This window comes from Salmo salar, chromosome ssa27 (assembly GCF_905237065.1).
Source record: "Salmo salar chromosome ssa27, Ssal_v3.1, whole genome shotgun sequence".
In the NCBI taxonomy this organism is placed as follows: Eukaryota; Metazoa; Chordata; class Actinopteri; order Salmoniformes; family Salmonidae; genus Salmo; species Salmo salar.
Genome location: NC_059468.1, coordinates 29,845,230 through 29,858,090, shown reverse-complemented (window position 1 = coordinate 29,858,090; position 12,861 = coordinate 29,845,230). Strand labels below are relative to the sequence as shown.

The window sequence follows — 12,861 nt, the reverse complement described above, 5'->3', positions numbered from 1 at the left end:
GATTGCGACCCCCCCCCACCCTTTGCCTCACAATGGTTTGATCCACTGCCAGTTCCTTAGCTTGCTAGGTAACAGAGAGGTCGTATGTACTGTCTGAAAGGCACTCAATGCACGTAACTGACGTGAGGTTAATCCAGTCAATCGCGCACACACACTAGCTGAATATGCAGAGCTAGCGGGCAAATATTAACTATTAAGCTAGCTAGTACCTATTCCATTTATGTGGCGTCGTATGTTGTGTAAATGGTGAACTCATACAGCTGTCAACTCTTGTCATTTTAATCCGTTTCACATTTGCTAGCTACCTTTTAGATCGAAGCCCAAATAGAATGATTGAAGATGATAGAAGCCCATCTCCTACTGTAAATAACCTACACACTGTGTGTGTAGCCAGCCAGCCAGGTAGAAAAATGGCAGAAAAATAAAAGACGGACATCAGAGTATTTTTCAGTACACCAAAACGCAAAGTAAGAACCCTAGTAGCCTAATATCTCAAAGACTAGTTGATAAAATGTTCATAAGAAAGAAATTAAATTCTAATGGAAATGTTTCACAATGATGTCATTAGGCAGAGCAGGCAACAGATGGCACACGGACAGCAGAGTTGGGGACAGATATGCAGGGACAGACTGGCAGAGACAGGGAGTCTCAGGTAAGTTTGTTGAGTCTTTGTTTGGCAACATTATGAAAGGTTCTCAATTTTTTTGACTTGTAAAATAGGAACATAATTGGAAAATGCCATGGATACTCCCACTCTCAACTTAAACTGGTGACTGAACTAAGATTTGTTAAAGGCAATGGTATTGCTGTTGTGAGTAGTTGTGTAGTTTTGGGTACCGGTAGTTAGGAGTACGGCAAACACCTTATTTCTTTGGTTCCTCAATATACATTTACCATATTACAATGTAGGCTATGTGTTACAGCACTACTTTTGGTGTCCCCCTCAGGAATTGCTCTTGAGAAAATGTCATGTAATTGTCCCCTCCAAAGTTGATATCAGATTTTCGCCCCTGATGCCGCTGCTGCTTTGCCCATAATAGGATTCAACAATGATTGATTCTTCAGGGTTTTTTTCTTTTCAGTTTATTTTCCGTCAGTTCAAAAAAATGTCAATGCTTTATTTAGAAATGTTCATGTTCACACTTGTTCTTCCCAGTCTTTCCCCCGCTGATGTCACTGAGATCTGGATGAAGGAGCTTGACTGAGCTTCCCATGTCAGTCCATAACGTGAGGAGAAAAAGCATGAAATTGTGTTTTATTTGCCCCCAAAAACATTCCCAAAAAGGCTGATTCTGTGAATGGGACAGTGTTTTTCTGCTAAACAGAATCCTAGAATGCTTGTATTTAGTGACTTTCCTTGAGTTGACCAAGGCATTCATGCTTCTAGAATGTGACCTCAGCTATTGACGTTGCATGCAGCTTGTGCAATGTGTACCCACTTACTGTTTGCACTATAGGCTTATCATACATCATTTACTGATAGCCTAGCTAGCTTATATAGCCTAGCCATAGCCTTTGGTTGAATAACTGCAGTTTGTGTGCTCTTGCACCTGACATTTTGCAGTAGGTCACCTTAATGATCATTATAAGGATTTAGTTTTATTCCGACAATACATCCTGTCCTGTTGCAGTCCTTTGAGGAAATTCTCTCTCCTTCTTTCTTTCTCTCTCTCCTGTCTTTCTCCCTTTCTTTCTCTCTTTCTCTGATGGAGGATCTGATTAGTGACCTCTATTACTCTGTATCTACCCTCATCACTTCACTATTTTCACAACAATCAAGGAGGGCAGAATGGAGAGGAGGGTGCATGGAGGTGGCAAGTGGGATTGACACTGTCAACATATTACACATCTGTGAATATTTAATCATTTGGTTACCAAATAATGTTTTTTCCTGTAGAAGTTCCAGTCTGTTAAACAGTGAACTACACGTTTTGTTTTTGGAACGGATTTTTTAGTTGTTGGCCAAAGGCAAAGTGGTAGGCTACATTCCTCTGTTCCGAAAGGTCATTCCAGTTAGAGGTTGACTAAATAATCCAGGAGTAACATTATGTCAAATCATGTTAGTGTTAAAACAACACAATGCCCATAGCCAAGTAAACCTCACATGGGCATGTAGTTGACCATTGAATGCATTCTTGTTTTTCTTCAACATTTCAGAGTTATTCAGTGCAGGCTCTCCTGGGGGAGTTTCACAAGTCTGGATTAATGAGTTAGCCAGAACTACTTCTGTCAACATTTTTAACCAGTCAGGAGGAGTCATGGAACCATGACTGCAAAATCTTTATCCTTTAACCTGCTCCATGCTAGCCTTACTTGAAACAATACAGACTACTGCATACCATGGAAGCCCATTATTGATATCCTACTGATGTTATTGGAATACATTAGAAAACACCTTTTTGGATGTTGTCCTCACTCAGGCCAAGGTTTGGCTATAGGCTAGGCTACACTAATTGTGCATTAGTCAATAAATCTATTCCCTTTGTGAAGTTCCCCTGTGGTTGCATTACTTTGTTAATGCACTCTAAAGCTTGAGGTTTGAAATAGGACAAACTAGTGTTGTGATGGTCATGGAATTGTGGCTGACAGTAATTGGCTCCATTAAAATCCACCAGCCAGGCCATTTAATGAAGCGATTAACTCAGTGTTCATCATTAGTGTTACTCATTCATGTTCTTTCCGTCAGCGATGCATTTACCTGAGCAGTGAACACCTCCCTATGCAGAAACAGCTACCCGCAGTGCATCACTCCAATCTGAAAAGTCACTCCTTTCTTGCACCTCGGACTCCCCTCTTGCAGAATCTACAAGAACAGGACCTGTACAGGCAAAATGGTAATATCGTCTCTAGTTTCCACCATTTTCCTTGCACCTATCCAGTTCTTTCTGATGTTCTAGGGCGAGTTCATTCCCAGAAGGGCCCAGGTAAGGAGTGTCATTGTCAGTTTGGACCTGAGCCCTGAAGCTGATGACGCTGCTGTGAGTGTGTCCATGGCCGACCTGCCAGGGGAGAGCAGCAGAGAGGCTGGGCTTGGCAGGACAACAATGCTGCTGATTCAGCAGATCCTGCTGCTGAACACCATTTTACTTTCTCAGAGGAGATAGAGAGGGGAGAGAAAGGGGAGAGACGGATGCAGGAGGAGAAGCGGCAGCGGATGGTCAGTGTTGCCGACGAAGCACACGGTGCAGGTCAGGAGAAACTGTACACCGCCATCTCTCTCCTCTTCTCTCTGACCACTGAAGGGCAACGGAACTGCAGAGGAGAGGAAAGCGACACAGTGCAGCATAGCACCGCCAGCACAGTGCAGCATAGCACCGCCAGCACAGTGCAGCATAGCACCGCCAGCACAGTGCAGCATAGCACCGCCAGCACAGTGCAGCATAGCACCGCCAGCACAGTGCAGCATAGCACAGTGGAACACAGCCCAGTAAAAAACTGGGCAATGGCAGTGCAGAAGAACACATATCAAAGACCAGCACAGTGCAGCACATTACAGTACAGTACAGCACATTACATCATGTCACAGTGCTATGTGGACATAGGGTCCAAGTAGAGAGACACACCAGTGCAGCCAAGTGTAACCAGTCAACATCACCAGCGGTGTAGTGGAGAGAGAACACAGTTTACATACCTTTTTTTAGTTTGCACGAGCACCTATCGTAGAAAAAATATATAAAAATGACTGAACGACGATCAGTGTAGCTACCAATTTCGTTCTTTACCTCTACATCACACTGAACACCACAGCCTGACGCTCCAAATGGACATGTGTTGGTCACTGCCTCTTTAAGGACATCAGTCCCCATTTGGAGAGGCTCACTCGTAGATATTGGATCAGGTTTCTGCTAGGCTAGGACTGCAGAAGTAGAGACTGGTTTATTGCCTACAGTGCTTATATGCATAGAGTGTCTATTGACGTGAGAACTGGTCTGTGGCGGGCGTCGTGTGTATATTGAAGGTCGTAGGGTCACACAGTGAGATGAATAATTGTATCACATGCTCTCTCCGAGAGAGCAAAGCCCCGCTCCGGAGCTATTTAGTTCAGTCAGCTGAGGTTGGTGTGTGTGTGTGTGTGTGTGTGTGTGTGTGTGTGTGTAAGTGGAGACAGCTGTGGTGGTTAGGTCCTACTTGTTTATTTATTAATTAATTCATTTATCTCTTTCCATTAATTGAAGTGTTTGCTCTTTTAATTCCCGTTCCCGCTCTCCATTTCCTCCCTGGGCCACCGCAGAAATCCCACTGTTGCCGTGGTAATTAGCCAGATAGTCCTCTGTCATGGTGTTAAGTGAATCGTCTAATTATAATTTCTTATCTGGCTACCATTTGGAGAGAATACACATACACATTTATTTTAAATTTTTAAATGTAACCTTTATTTAACTAGGCAAGTCGGTTAAGAACAAATTCTTATTTACAATGATGGCCTTCCGGGGAATAGTGGGTTAACTGCCTTGTTCAGTTGGCAGAACGACAGACCTCTGTATTTCTGATCAATTTGACGTTATTTTAAGCGCATTTTTTGTCCATTAAAATAACGTCAAATTGATCAGAAATACAGTGTAGATATTGTTAAAGTCGTAAAGCCCGTTTGCGCTGTTCTGTGAAGGGAGTAGTACACAACGTTGTACGAGATCTTCAGTTTCTTGGCAATTTCTCACATGGAATAGCCTTAATTTCTCAGATCAAGAATAGACTGACGAGTTTCAGAAGAAAGTACTTTGTTTCTGGCCATTTTGAGCCTGGAATCGAACCCACAAATGCTGACGCTCCAGATACTCAACCAGCCTAAAGAAGCCCAGTTTTATTGCTTCTTAAATCAGAACAAGTTTTCAGCTATGGTAACACAATTGCAAAAGGGTTTTCTAATGATCAATTATCCTTTTAAAATGATAAACTTGGATTAGCTAACACAACGTGCCATTGGAACACAGGAGTGATGGTTGCTGATAATGGGCCTCTGTACACCTATGTAGATATTCCTTTTTTTTTTTCTTTATCTGCCGTTTCCAGCTACAACATTAACAAGGTCTACACTGTATTTCTGATCAATTTGATATTATTTTAATGGGCCCAAAAATTGCTTTTCTTTCAAAAACAAGGACATTTCTAAGTGACCCCAAACTTTTGAACGGTAGTGTACATACAGTACATGCATACACGGATGTCCTCTCCTACTGCATCCATCACAAGATCAACTCCTGATGCCGCTGTTAAAATGCTGGGCTGCCTTGGAGCTGTACAAAGTAGACAAATGAAACAGTGTTCCTGGAAGGCGTGTCATTATACTGTTCTTTATGGTTTGTTTTGTCATTCTCCCACTCAGACCAGATCAGGTATGGTAAACTAGAAACAAGGGCATTTGGTTCTTCATTGTAGGCTTAGCCTGACTCCACCATAAGACTACAAATCCCAACATTGTTATCTTCATCTGTGCCCTCATGAATGCTGGGATTGTTTTGTCGGCTAAGGGGAAGCGGGTTAGTGATTTGCGACAGGACTTCAATCAACCTTGAAATGAAACTAGACACTGGGCAGTCCAGCTCATCACAGACACTTTTAGAGGACAATAACTGTCCTGGTCTGATTGATTTATCGACCCCTCCACCCCCCCTGACTTTATTCTGATTGATTTACTCTCTATTTGAAAATAACAGGAAAGAATGCTCATGCTTCAGAACTGATTTATTGTCATACTATGTTTTGAACTAATGGAGGACGTGAGCTCAGCTGTGGCCAATGGTTGAGAGGCAGGACTAAGCTGTGGCCAATGGTTGAGAGGCAGGACTAAGCTGTGGCCAATGGCTGATAGGCAGGACTAGAGAGTCTTTGTGTGGTCATGTTTTTATGCTTCTCGCTCTCTTCTTGTTCTCTCTCGCTCTCTCTCTCTCTCTCACATTCTCTCTCTCTCTCTCTCTTGCATTCTCTCTCTCATATTCTCATCATCATGTTTGACCCACATAGCTGGTTTGCATAGCCGTCGGACTGCAACGGCCCTCCCTGTCTCTTACCTCCCCCTGTTCCAGCCTGTGGCACATTTTCTCAGCGTTGGGTTAATGCTGCTCCGCTGTACACACCCCTGACTGGACACACACCACACCCAGCTATTATAGTGTTTCCCTCTTCTCTTGTCGCCTGTCCATTATTCCCAGGAAAGAAGAGAGGGAGAGGTGAGGTTGCACTGTAGACCGGCTCAGACAGGCAGGCTAATGTTCACAGCAGAATTCCTGGCATGCCATAGTAACCTGGCGTGTTCCCTTTCTGGGAGCCAGACTCAGGCCTCACGTTACAGAGTTATGTGGATATGGAGGTGTGTGTGTTTTGGTGCTTGAGTGTGGGGGTGAGTTGTTACTCGAGGGAGTGGAATACTCTGAGCTAGGCTTGTGCCGGTATACCGGGGTATTTTCAATTACCTACGGTATGATTTTTGTCAAAAGCAAATGTGCGGGAGTCTTAAAGCTCTGGGGGTTGCGTGCTACCCCACTGCTTATAATATGTTAACTAAGATGTGCCAAATACATTATGCTCAGTCAGGGCTTCAGCTATGCATGTGGTTTGCTAAGTAGCTAAATGGCAGGATCAAGATCCCTGCTGCCTAAAAAATGGGGCACTCAGGCCTGTCCTCAGACTTGGGGTCACTAATACCCCACATAGTGACATGACAGACTAGCCTCCTGTTTGTTGTAGCTGTAGGCTACTAATGTGGTTGCGCCATGCAGCGATCTGTCGTTAGGCATGTCAAGGATTGATGGGCGGCAACAGAAATAGAAACGGCCCGGCCTATATTTAAAATTCAATGTATTCTAATTGAAGGTTTTCCTATGGAGTTGCTAGCGCTCTAGCCAGTGGGGCCTTTGGCTGCCATTGTCAGTCAACTCTGGTGTGCTGTTCTTGGTAGATTTGATTCACTCATCTACCTTTCATTGATCGACTCCCTGCTCGTGATCATTGTTCATTCATACAGTAAATCATTGTTCATTCATGCAATAAATCATAGTATATGTTATTTTTTTCTGAATCTGATATTTTGCCCATTCACACTCTTTTCCTGTCTCTTTCTCTCTCCCTCCCTCCCCCTGCAGTGAGCATGTCTGCAGATTCGTTTGGCGCCGGGGGCAGCGATGCCCAACAGAGCCTACAGTCCTTCTGGCCCCGCGTCATGGAAGAGATCAGGAACCTCACGGTGGTACGTCACGCCCTCCCTCCGTACACACACACACACACACACACACACACACACACACACACACACACACACACACACACACACACACAAGCATGGATGTTGCAGAAACACACACACCCTTCATTGTGGTACACATACGCACCTCACAAGTGGTTTCCACATGACCCGCCCCTAACACCCCTTGGCTCTGTTTCAGAAGGATTTCCGCGTGCAGGAGTTGCCTCTCGCCCGAATCAAGAAAATCATGAAGCTGGATGAAGATGTGAAGGTAGGAGGCGGGGCTTACACATCACAGGTCACCACTCTCTGTGATCACTCCATGACGTCTTCATCAACACCCTATTCAGATTACAAAACATGGCAATGTGTAGTTGAGGTGTCCACAGCTGGCTGAAATTAACAGAGGATTCACAGGACCCACTAGCTCATTCTGTAGAAAATGTTTTGAGGAGGCATGTTATTTGGAATCGTACCTCATCAAATTTTATTGGTCACATACACATGTTTAGCAGATGTTATTGTGGGTGTAGCGAAATGCTTGTGTTTCTAGCTCCAACAGTGCAGTAATATCTAACAATTTACAACAATACCCACACCCATCCCGTAGTGGCTAATAGACAAGCAGTAGCAGCTTAATAGACAAGCAGTAGCAGCTTAATAGACAAGCAGTAGCAGCTTAATAGACAAGCAGTAGCAGCTTAACTGGGTGGAGGAAGAAGCTGAAGGCTGCAGTTACAACTTGCACGCAATTTTAGTTGATTGTAACTGAGTTGCTTGTTGACTGCTTCGTGAAACACCCCTCTGCAACTCATCTGCAACTTGGTTGCACCCAGTTGAAACTTTTCAACTTTGTGCAACTAGTTGCAAGCAACAGCCAATAAAAACAGACACTTTTGTCACATGATCCATTCGAAGGTTCGGAATTCCGACCCAGTTGTCATGTCAACACAGCTGTCAGTGCTGCGCAGCACAAACCGCAATCAGGGTAGACAGAACAGAGACTAGCACAGCAGGAGAAGTATACAAATGATTGTACATGGTTTAGCAGTCAATAAATGTAAGTGAATCCAAACTTCTCCCTTACCATTTACAACTGAAGTGGTCCACCATTTGATATAGCAGTGTGAGGGGTTGAGTGGGCCCGCCTCACAGGGGACTGTTTCCTGACTACTGCCGAAGTGATGATCTTTCTGGCGCTTATAGCTGCCAAGCATCACCCAGGTGGGTGCTACACTTCAGTAGTGGACTATCCAGCCTACCTACAGAGGAGGAGGAGACAACAGACGAGGTGCCTGATGAAGATCTCTGGGCTTGTCTAAGTAACTGACTGACACTGCTCCCTCTCTGTGCCATCGAAGCTCCCTCCTCTTAAGCTACTGCCCAGCCTTTCTGAACTGCTTGTCTGAATGTAACAGTAAAGCTTCCGTCCCTCTCCTCGCCCCTACCTGGGCTCAAACCAGGGACCCTCTGCACACATCGACAACAGCCACCCTCGAAGCATCTTTACCCATCGCTCTACAAAAGCAGCAGCCCTTGCAGAGCAAGGGGAACAACTAGTTCTAGGTCTGAGTGATTGACGTCACCGATTGAAACGCTATTAGTGTGCACCCCGCTAACTAGCTAGCCATTTCACATCGGTTACATGAACAACACCTTATCATCTGAATCTGTGGAAGACCATCGCCCAAGACCTGCCAGATCTTTTATACATTTTTACAGCGTTTTTGAGATTCTGTTTGTAATGCAAAAAGATATATAAAAATAAATATATTCTAGTTTGTTGCTAGCTTGGTTAGCTCATAGCTAGCTGTGTTGGTGTTTGCGATGTCATTTTGGCTAACTAGCTAAATTGTACAGGCTGCATTTGTTCTATATCCTTGTTACAATAACCAAACGGTTGGATAAACAAATAATTTGTGAAACCACAATGTAAGGCAGCAGGTGACATGATTGGCTGTCGCATGCAATTTTAATTGCGTTTGAGTTCCTTCATGTAACAGCAAAGTTGCTTGAGATGATGTCATCTGCAACTAAAATTGCATGAAAGTTGCTTCATGTAACCTCAGCCTTGGAGAGCAGCAGATCACTGACATGCTGTACATCTAGAGGGACCCTTCTGCTAGCCATGACACAGAGTGTGTGTGTTTGTTATGCTAGCCATGACCCAGAAGCTCTGTAGCCTGCTGCTTGCCTTCTGGGCGAACTCCCCGACATGCCCAACTTCTAAATGTCACTCAGTGGAAAGGTTTTCAAAAGTGTAAGTTAGGTCTCTTCCCTTTAGTAGCAAAGGCTACGGGCGGCCTATCCATACAACCCTATCTAGTTGTGTACGTTTGTGTGTTCTGTGTGTGTTCCCTGTTTCCCCCTAGTTCTAACATGTCATCGCCGTGTCTCCATAGATGATCAGTGCGGAGGCTCCGGTGCTGTTTGCCAAGGCAGCTCAGATCTTCATCACAGAGCTCACGCTGAGGGCCTGGATTCACACTGAAGACAACAAGAGACGCACCTTACAGGTCAGTCACACCCTCCCTACTGTGTAAAGAGGTCACGCGTGCACCTTCCCTATTCTGTAAAGAGGTCACGCGCCCGCGCAGATGCACATGCAGTCTGCTGACTCAATTATACATTTAAAGACAACACATGCACACATGCCATTGTCCTGGTGTGTGTGTGTGTGTGTGTGTGTGTGTGTGTGTGTGTGTGTGTGGAGGCCCCACACCGCCATCCCCTGAGGACCGGCTTTGTTAAAATTCTTTTCTCTCTGTCCGCTCTGAAAGCAAAGCTTGGCTCCCGTGACCCACTTTTACTCGCAACGCCATTTTGCTCTCTTATCCCAGAGCCAGGAGAATTACATGGATCCTGGAGTGACGCTAGGGAATGGGGAAGACCTAGAGAGAGTGAAAGCGATTGTGGGGGAAGAGAACAGGAGAGCAAGAGTGAGAAAGCGAGTGAGAGAAGCAAGAGGAAGGGAGAGTGAGAAAAGAGGGAGACTGGGAGAGCGAGAGAAAAGAGTTAGTGAAGAGAGGGAGAGAAAAGAGTGTGTTGATCAGAGGGGTTTGGAAAGCCAGGGCTAGTCACACCTGTGGGTCAGAGGGCAGACCAGTCAGCCACACAATTAAACATTAAAGCAGAGTGCCCCAGTTCTCTCTCTTCTTCATCCATGCACACAGTGCCTTCAGAAAGTATTCACACCCCTTGACTCTTTCCACATTTTGTTGTGTTACAAAGTGGGATTCAAATATATTTTATTGAAATGTCTTGTCAACCATCTACACAACATACTCATAGTCAAAGTGGAAGAAAAATTCTAACATTTGTAAAAAATATAAAAATATGTAAATTACAATAAATACTAATATCTTGATTAGATAAGTATTCAACTCTGAGTCAATACATGTTAGAATCACAGCGATTACAGCTGTGAGTCTTTCTGGGTAAGTCTCTAAGAGCTTTGCACACCTGCATTGTACAATATTTGCTAGACAGCCATTTTTAAGTCTTGCCATAGATTTCGGAGCCAATTTAGGTCAGAACTGTAACTAGGCCACTCAGAAATGTTCAATGTCATCTTGGTAAGCAACTCCAATTTGCAAGGTTGCTAGCCGGCTAGCGTTACGTTAGCAATGCATTAGTCAGCCAGTTGCTCTCAACACCTATCTTACAGCTGCATTAAATTAAACCATCTAACCAGTTATCAAATAATGTTACCGGTATATGTAGTTATCTTGGCCAGCTAGCTAAAGTTAGCTGGCTAAGCTAGCTAGCAGGCTAAAATAACTAAGTAATCTAGCCAACCACCACCGTCAACAAAGCTAAGAAGTAAGCCAGAGAACAGCTAGTCTAGCACAGGCAGGAACCCACAGAACACACACAAAAAAAGCCAGCAGATGTGAAGTAGAGAAAGCGGAGACTTAACGATTGATGGCTGGGTCGTTCTCACGGAACTGGTATTTGACCCAAAAATTATCAAGTGCTATTTTTCATGAAATGGCCTTTTGGTTCACTGAAATTAGGATCTGTGCTTATCTATTTCATTATAATGTTTTTTGATCGGACATTATGCATTTTTCCACAATTACCAATGCAAAAATGTTCATTACCGCAACTGTTTATCCAAGGTCTTTACAGGTAATGTTGGTTTATTAAGATGTGGATATTCGTGGCATATAAGCGAATAAATTAACTTAACTAAAACTTTATTTCAAAACTGATTGGAGTGTTACGGTAATGAGACCACGCACACTGGTTTTACGTAATAAATATTTTAGTTTAATGTAAATTTAAAGTAGTATACCATTTTTAAATGACAAATTACAGCAACATATTTTGCTTTATTCAAATAAGTTAGGTTTTTCTAAAGTAAAATTGTATAAAATTACCCGAGAATTTAATCGAGACGCATTTCGGTATTGGGAATTTGGGGTGGAAATCTATTTAAAGTAACACTTTTTATTTTTTTTAGATCTTAGTCTTTAGAATGATAGTTGATTTTTGCAGATGCATCATGGTTTTGTAACCCCATTTGCTGCAGACATGTTTAAAATTGGTTTCATGAGAATCACCCAGCTGAGTTGGCTAAGGAGAGAGGTGCTTCAGAGGGAGAGGCCATTTCACCAGCCGAGGGAGAGTCTGCTAATCCAATAGCGATATGGTGAGGTAAATCTAAAGAAAGATTTCAGAGGCAATAATCCAGAGGCGGCATTGGTCACAGGAGATGAGGAGAATACAATAAGACGGCGATCGTAGGAAAACTCCAGGCAGATTGAAATTATCACAACAGCACAGTCAGTCATCTACGGTAGCTCGCTAGTACTAAGCCAAGGTTGAAAAACTCTGGTACCCTACTTTGTGGAGATCATGCGGCCCCCACGTGTGGGGAATCTGATTGGTTGTTTACTTCACACCGCCTCGTGTTTGGTGGATTATAGCTCACCACTGACAACACTCGGTCTTGCATGGCTAGTGGCTAACGTTAGCCAATTCGAACTAGCTAACGCAGAGTAGATTCTCCATAAGACTTTGAGAAATAGTGCATTGTGGGTAGTTTAGAAGATATCCCCGGACATAAGTTATTAAATATGTAAAAACCCCTAAACATAAGTATGTTTGTAGTTATAGGTAACCATATCGTGACTACAACTAAGTTACTAAGTCTTTGACCACCCTGTGTTTTTACTTTGGTGAGTAAAAACAAATGCTTCCTACCCTTTAACAACCTCGAAATAGAATGCCAATTTGGTTTCAAGTTCCTCACGTTAATTGCATTTTTACACCACAGGTGGTGTTACATGTGTTTTATTAATAAGACAGCTCTGCTTGCAATCACACTAATTTTATCTCTTTCACACACACACACACACACGCCGGCTCTCGTCGGTGCTAGGGTTCCATTGTGCCAACGGCACGCCGATCAGGGTCTCCATGGCGACGCTCATCAATATAACAACTGTGGATGTGACCCGGTGTTACCTGATATATTAATCTCACAGCTCTATAAATACACAGATGTAGGGGGGCCCAATGGGGGGACTTAGATGCCAATATCCTGTGGAAAATGACACACACACTAGAGGAGTGGGCCTCGGGAGGACAGTGATGCTAAGAATACATCACACAACTCCCGGTGTCCTTAATCTGGTGCTGCTCACAGTGGGCCTATGTCTCTATGGCTAATTCTG

General features: G+C 43.8%; 1 protein-coding gene across 22 annotated transcripts in view; it reads left to right on the top strand.

Annotated features, from left to right (window-relative positions):
* The window catches only part of LOC106588897 (nuclear transcription factor Y subunit gamma), a 59,394-nt gene that overhangs the window by 31,761 nt on the left and 14,772 nt on the right, over nucleotides 1-12,861 (top strand). For 4 of the 22 annotated variants that reach the window (XM_045709710.1, XM_045709708.1, XM_045709705.1 and 1 more), the window contains exons 1-6: nucleotides 596-652; nucleotides 2,687-2,834; nucleotides 3,096-3,188; nucleotides 7,080-7,183; nucleotides 7,380-7,451; nucleotides 9,583-9,696. In XM_045709710.1, coding sequence (XP_045565666.1) covers nucleotides 617-652; nucleotides 2,687-2,834; nucleotides 3,096-3,188; nucleotides 7,080-7,183; nucleotides 7,380-7,451; nucleotides 9,583-9,696 — 567 coding nt within the window. In that variant the 5' untranslated portion in view covers nucleotides 596-616. Of the gene's footprint in view, nucleotides 1-595; nucleotides 653-1,197; nucleotides 1,228-2,686; nucleotides 2,835-3,095; nucleotides 3,189-7,079; nucleotides 7,184-7,379; nucleotides 7,452-9,582; nucleotides 9,697-12,861 lie in introns of those variants that run through there. The other 18 variants (XM_014178433.2, XM_014178438.2, XM_014178436.2 and 15 more) reach the window with 11 other exon arrangements.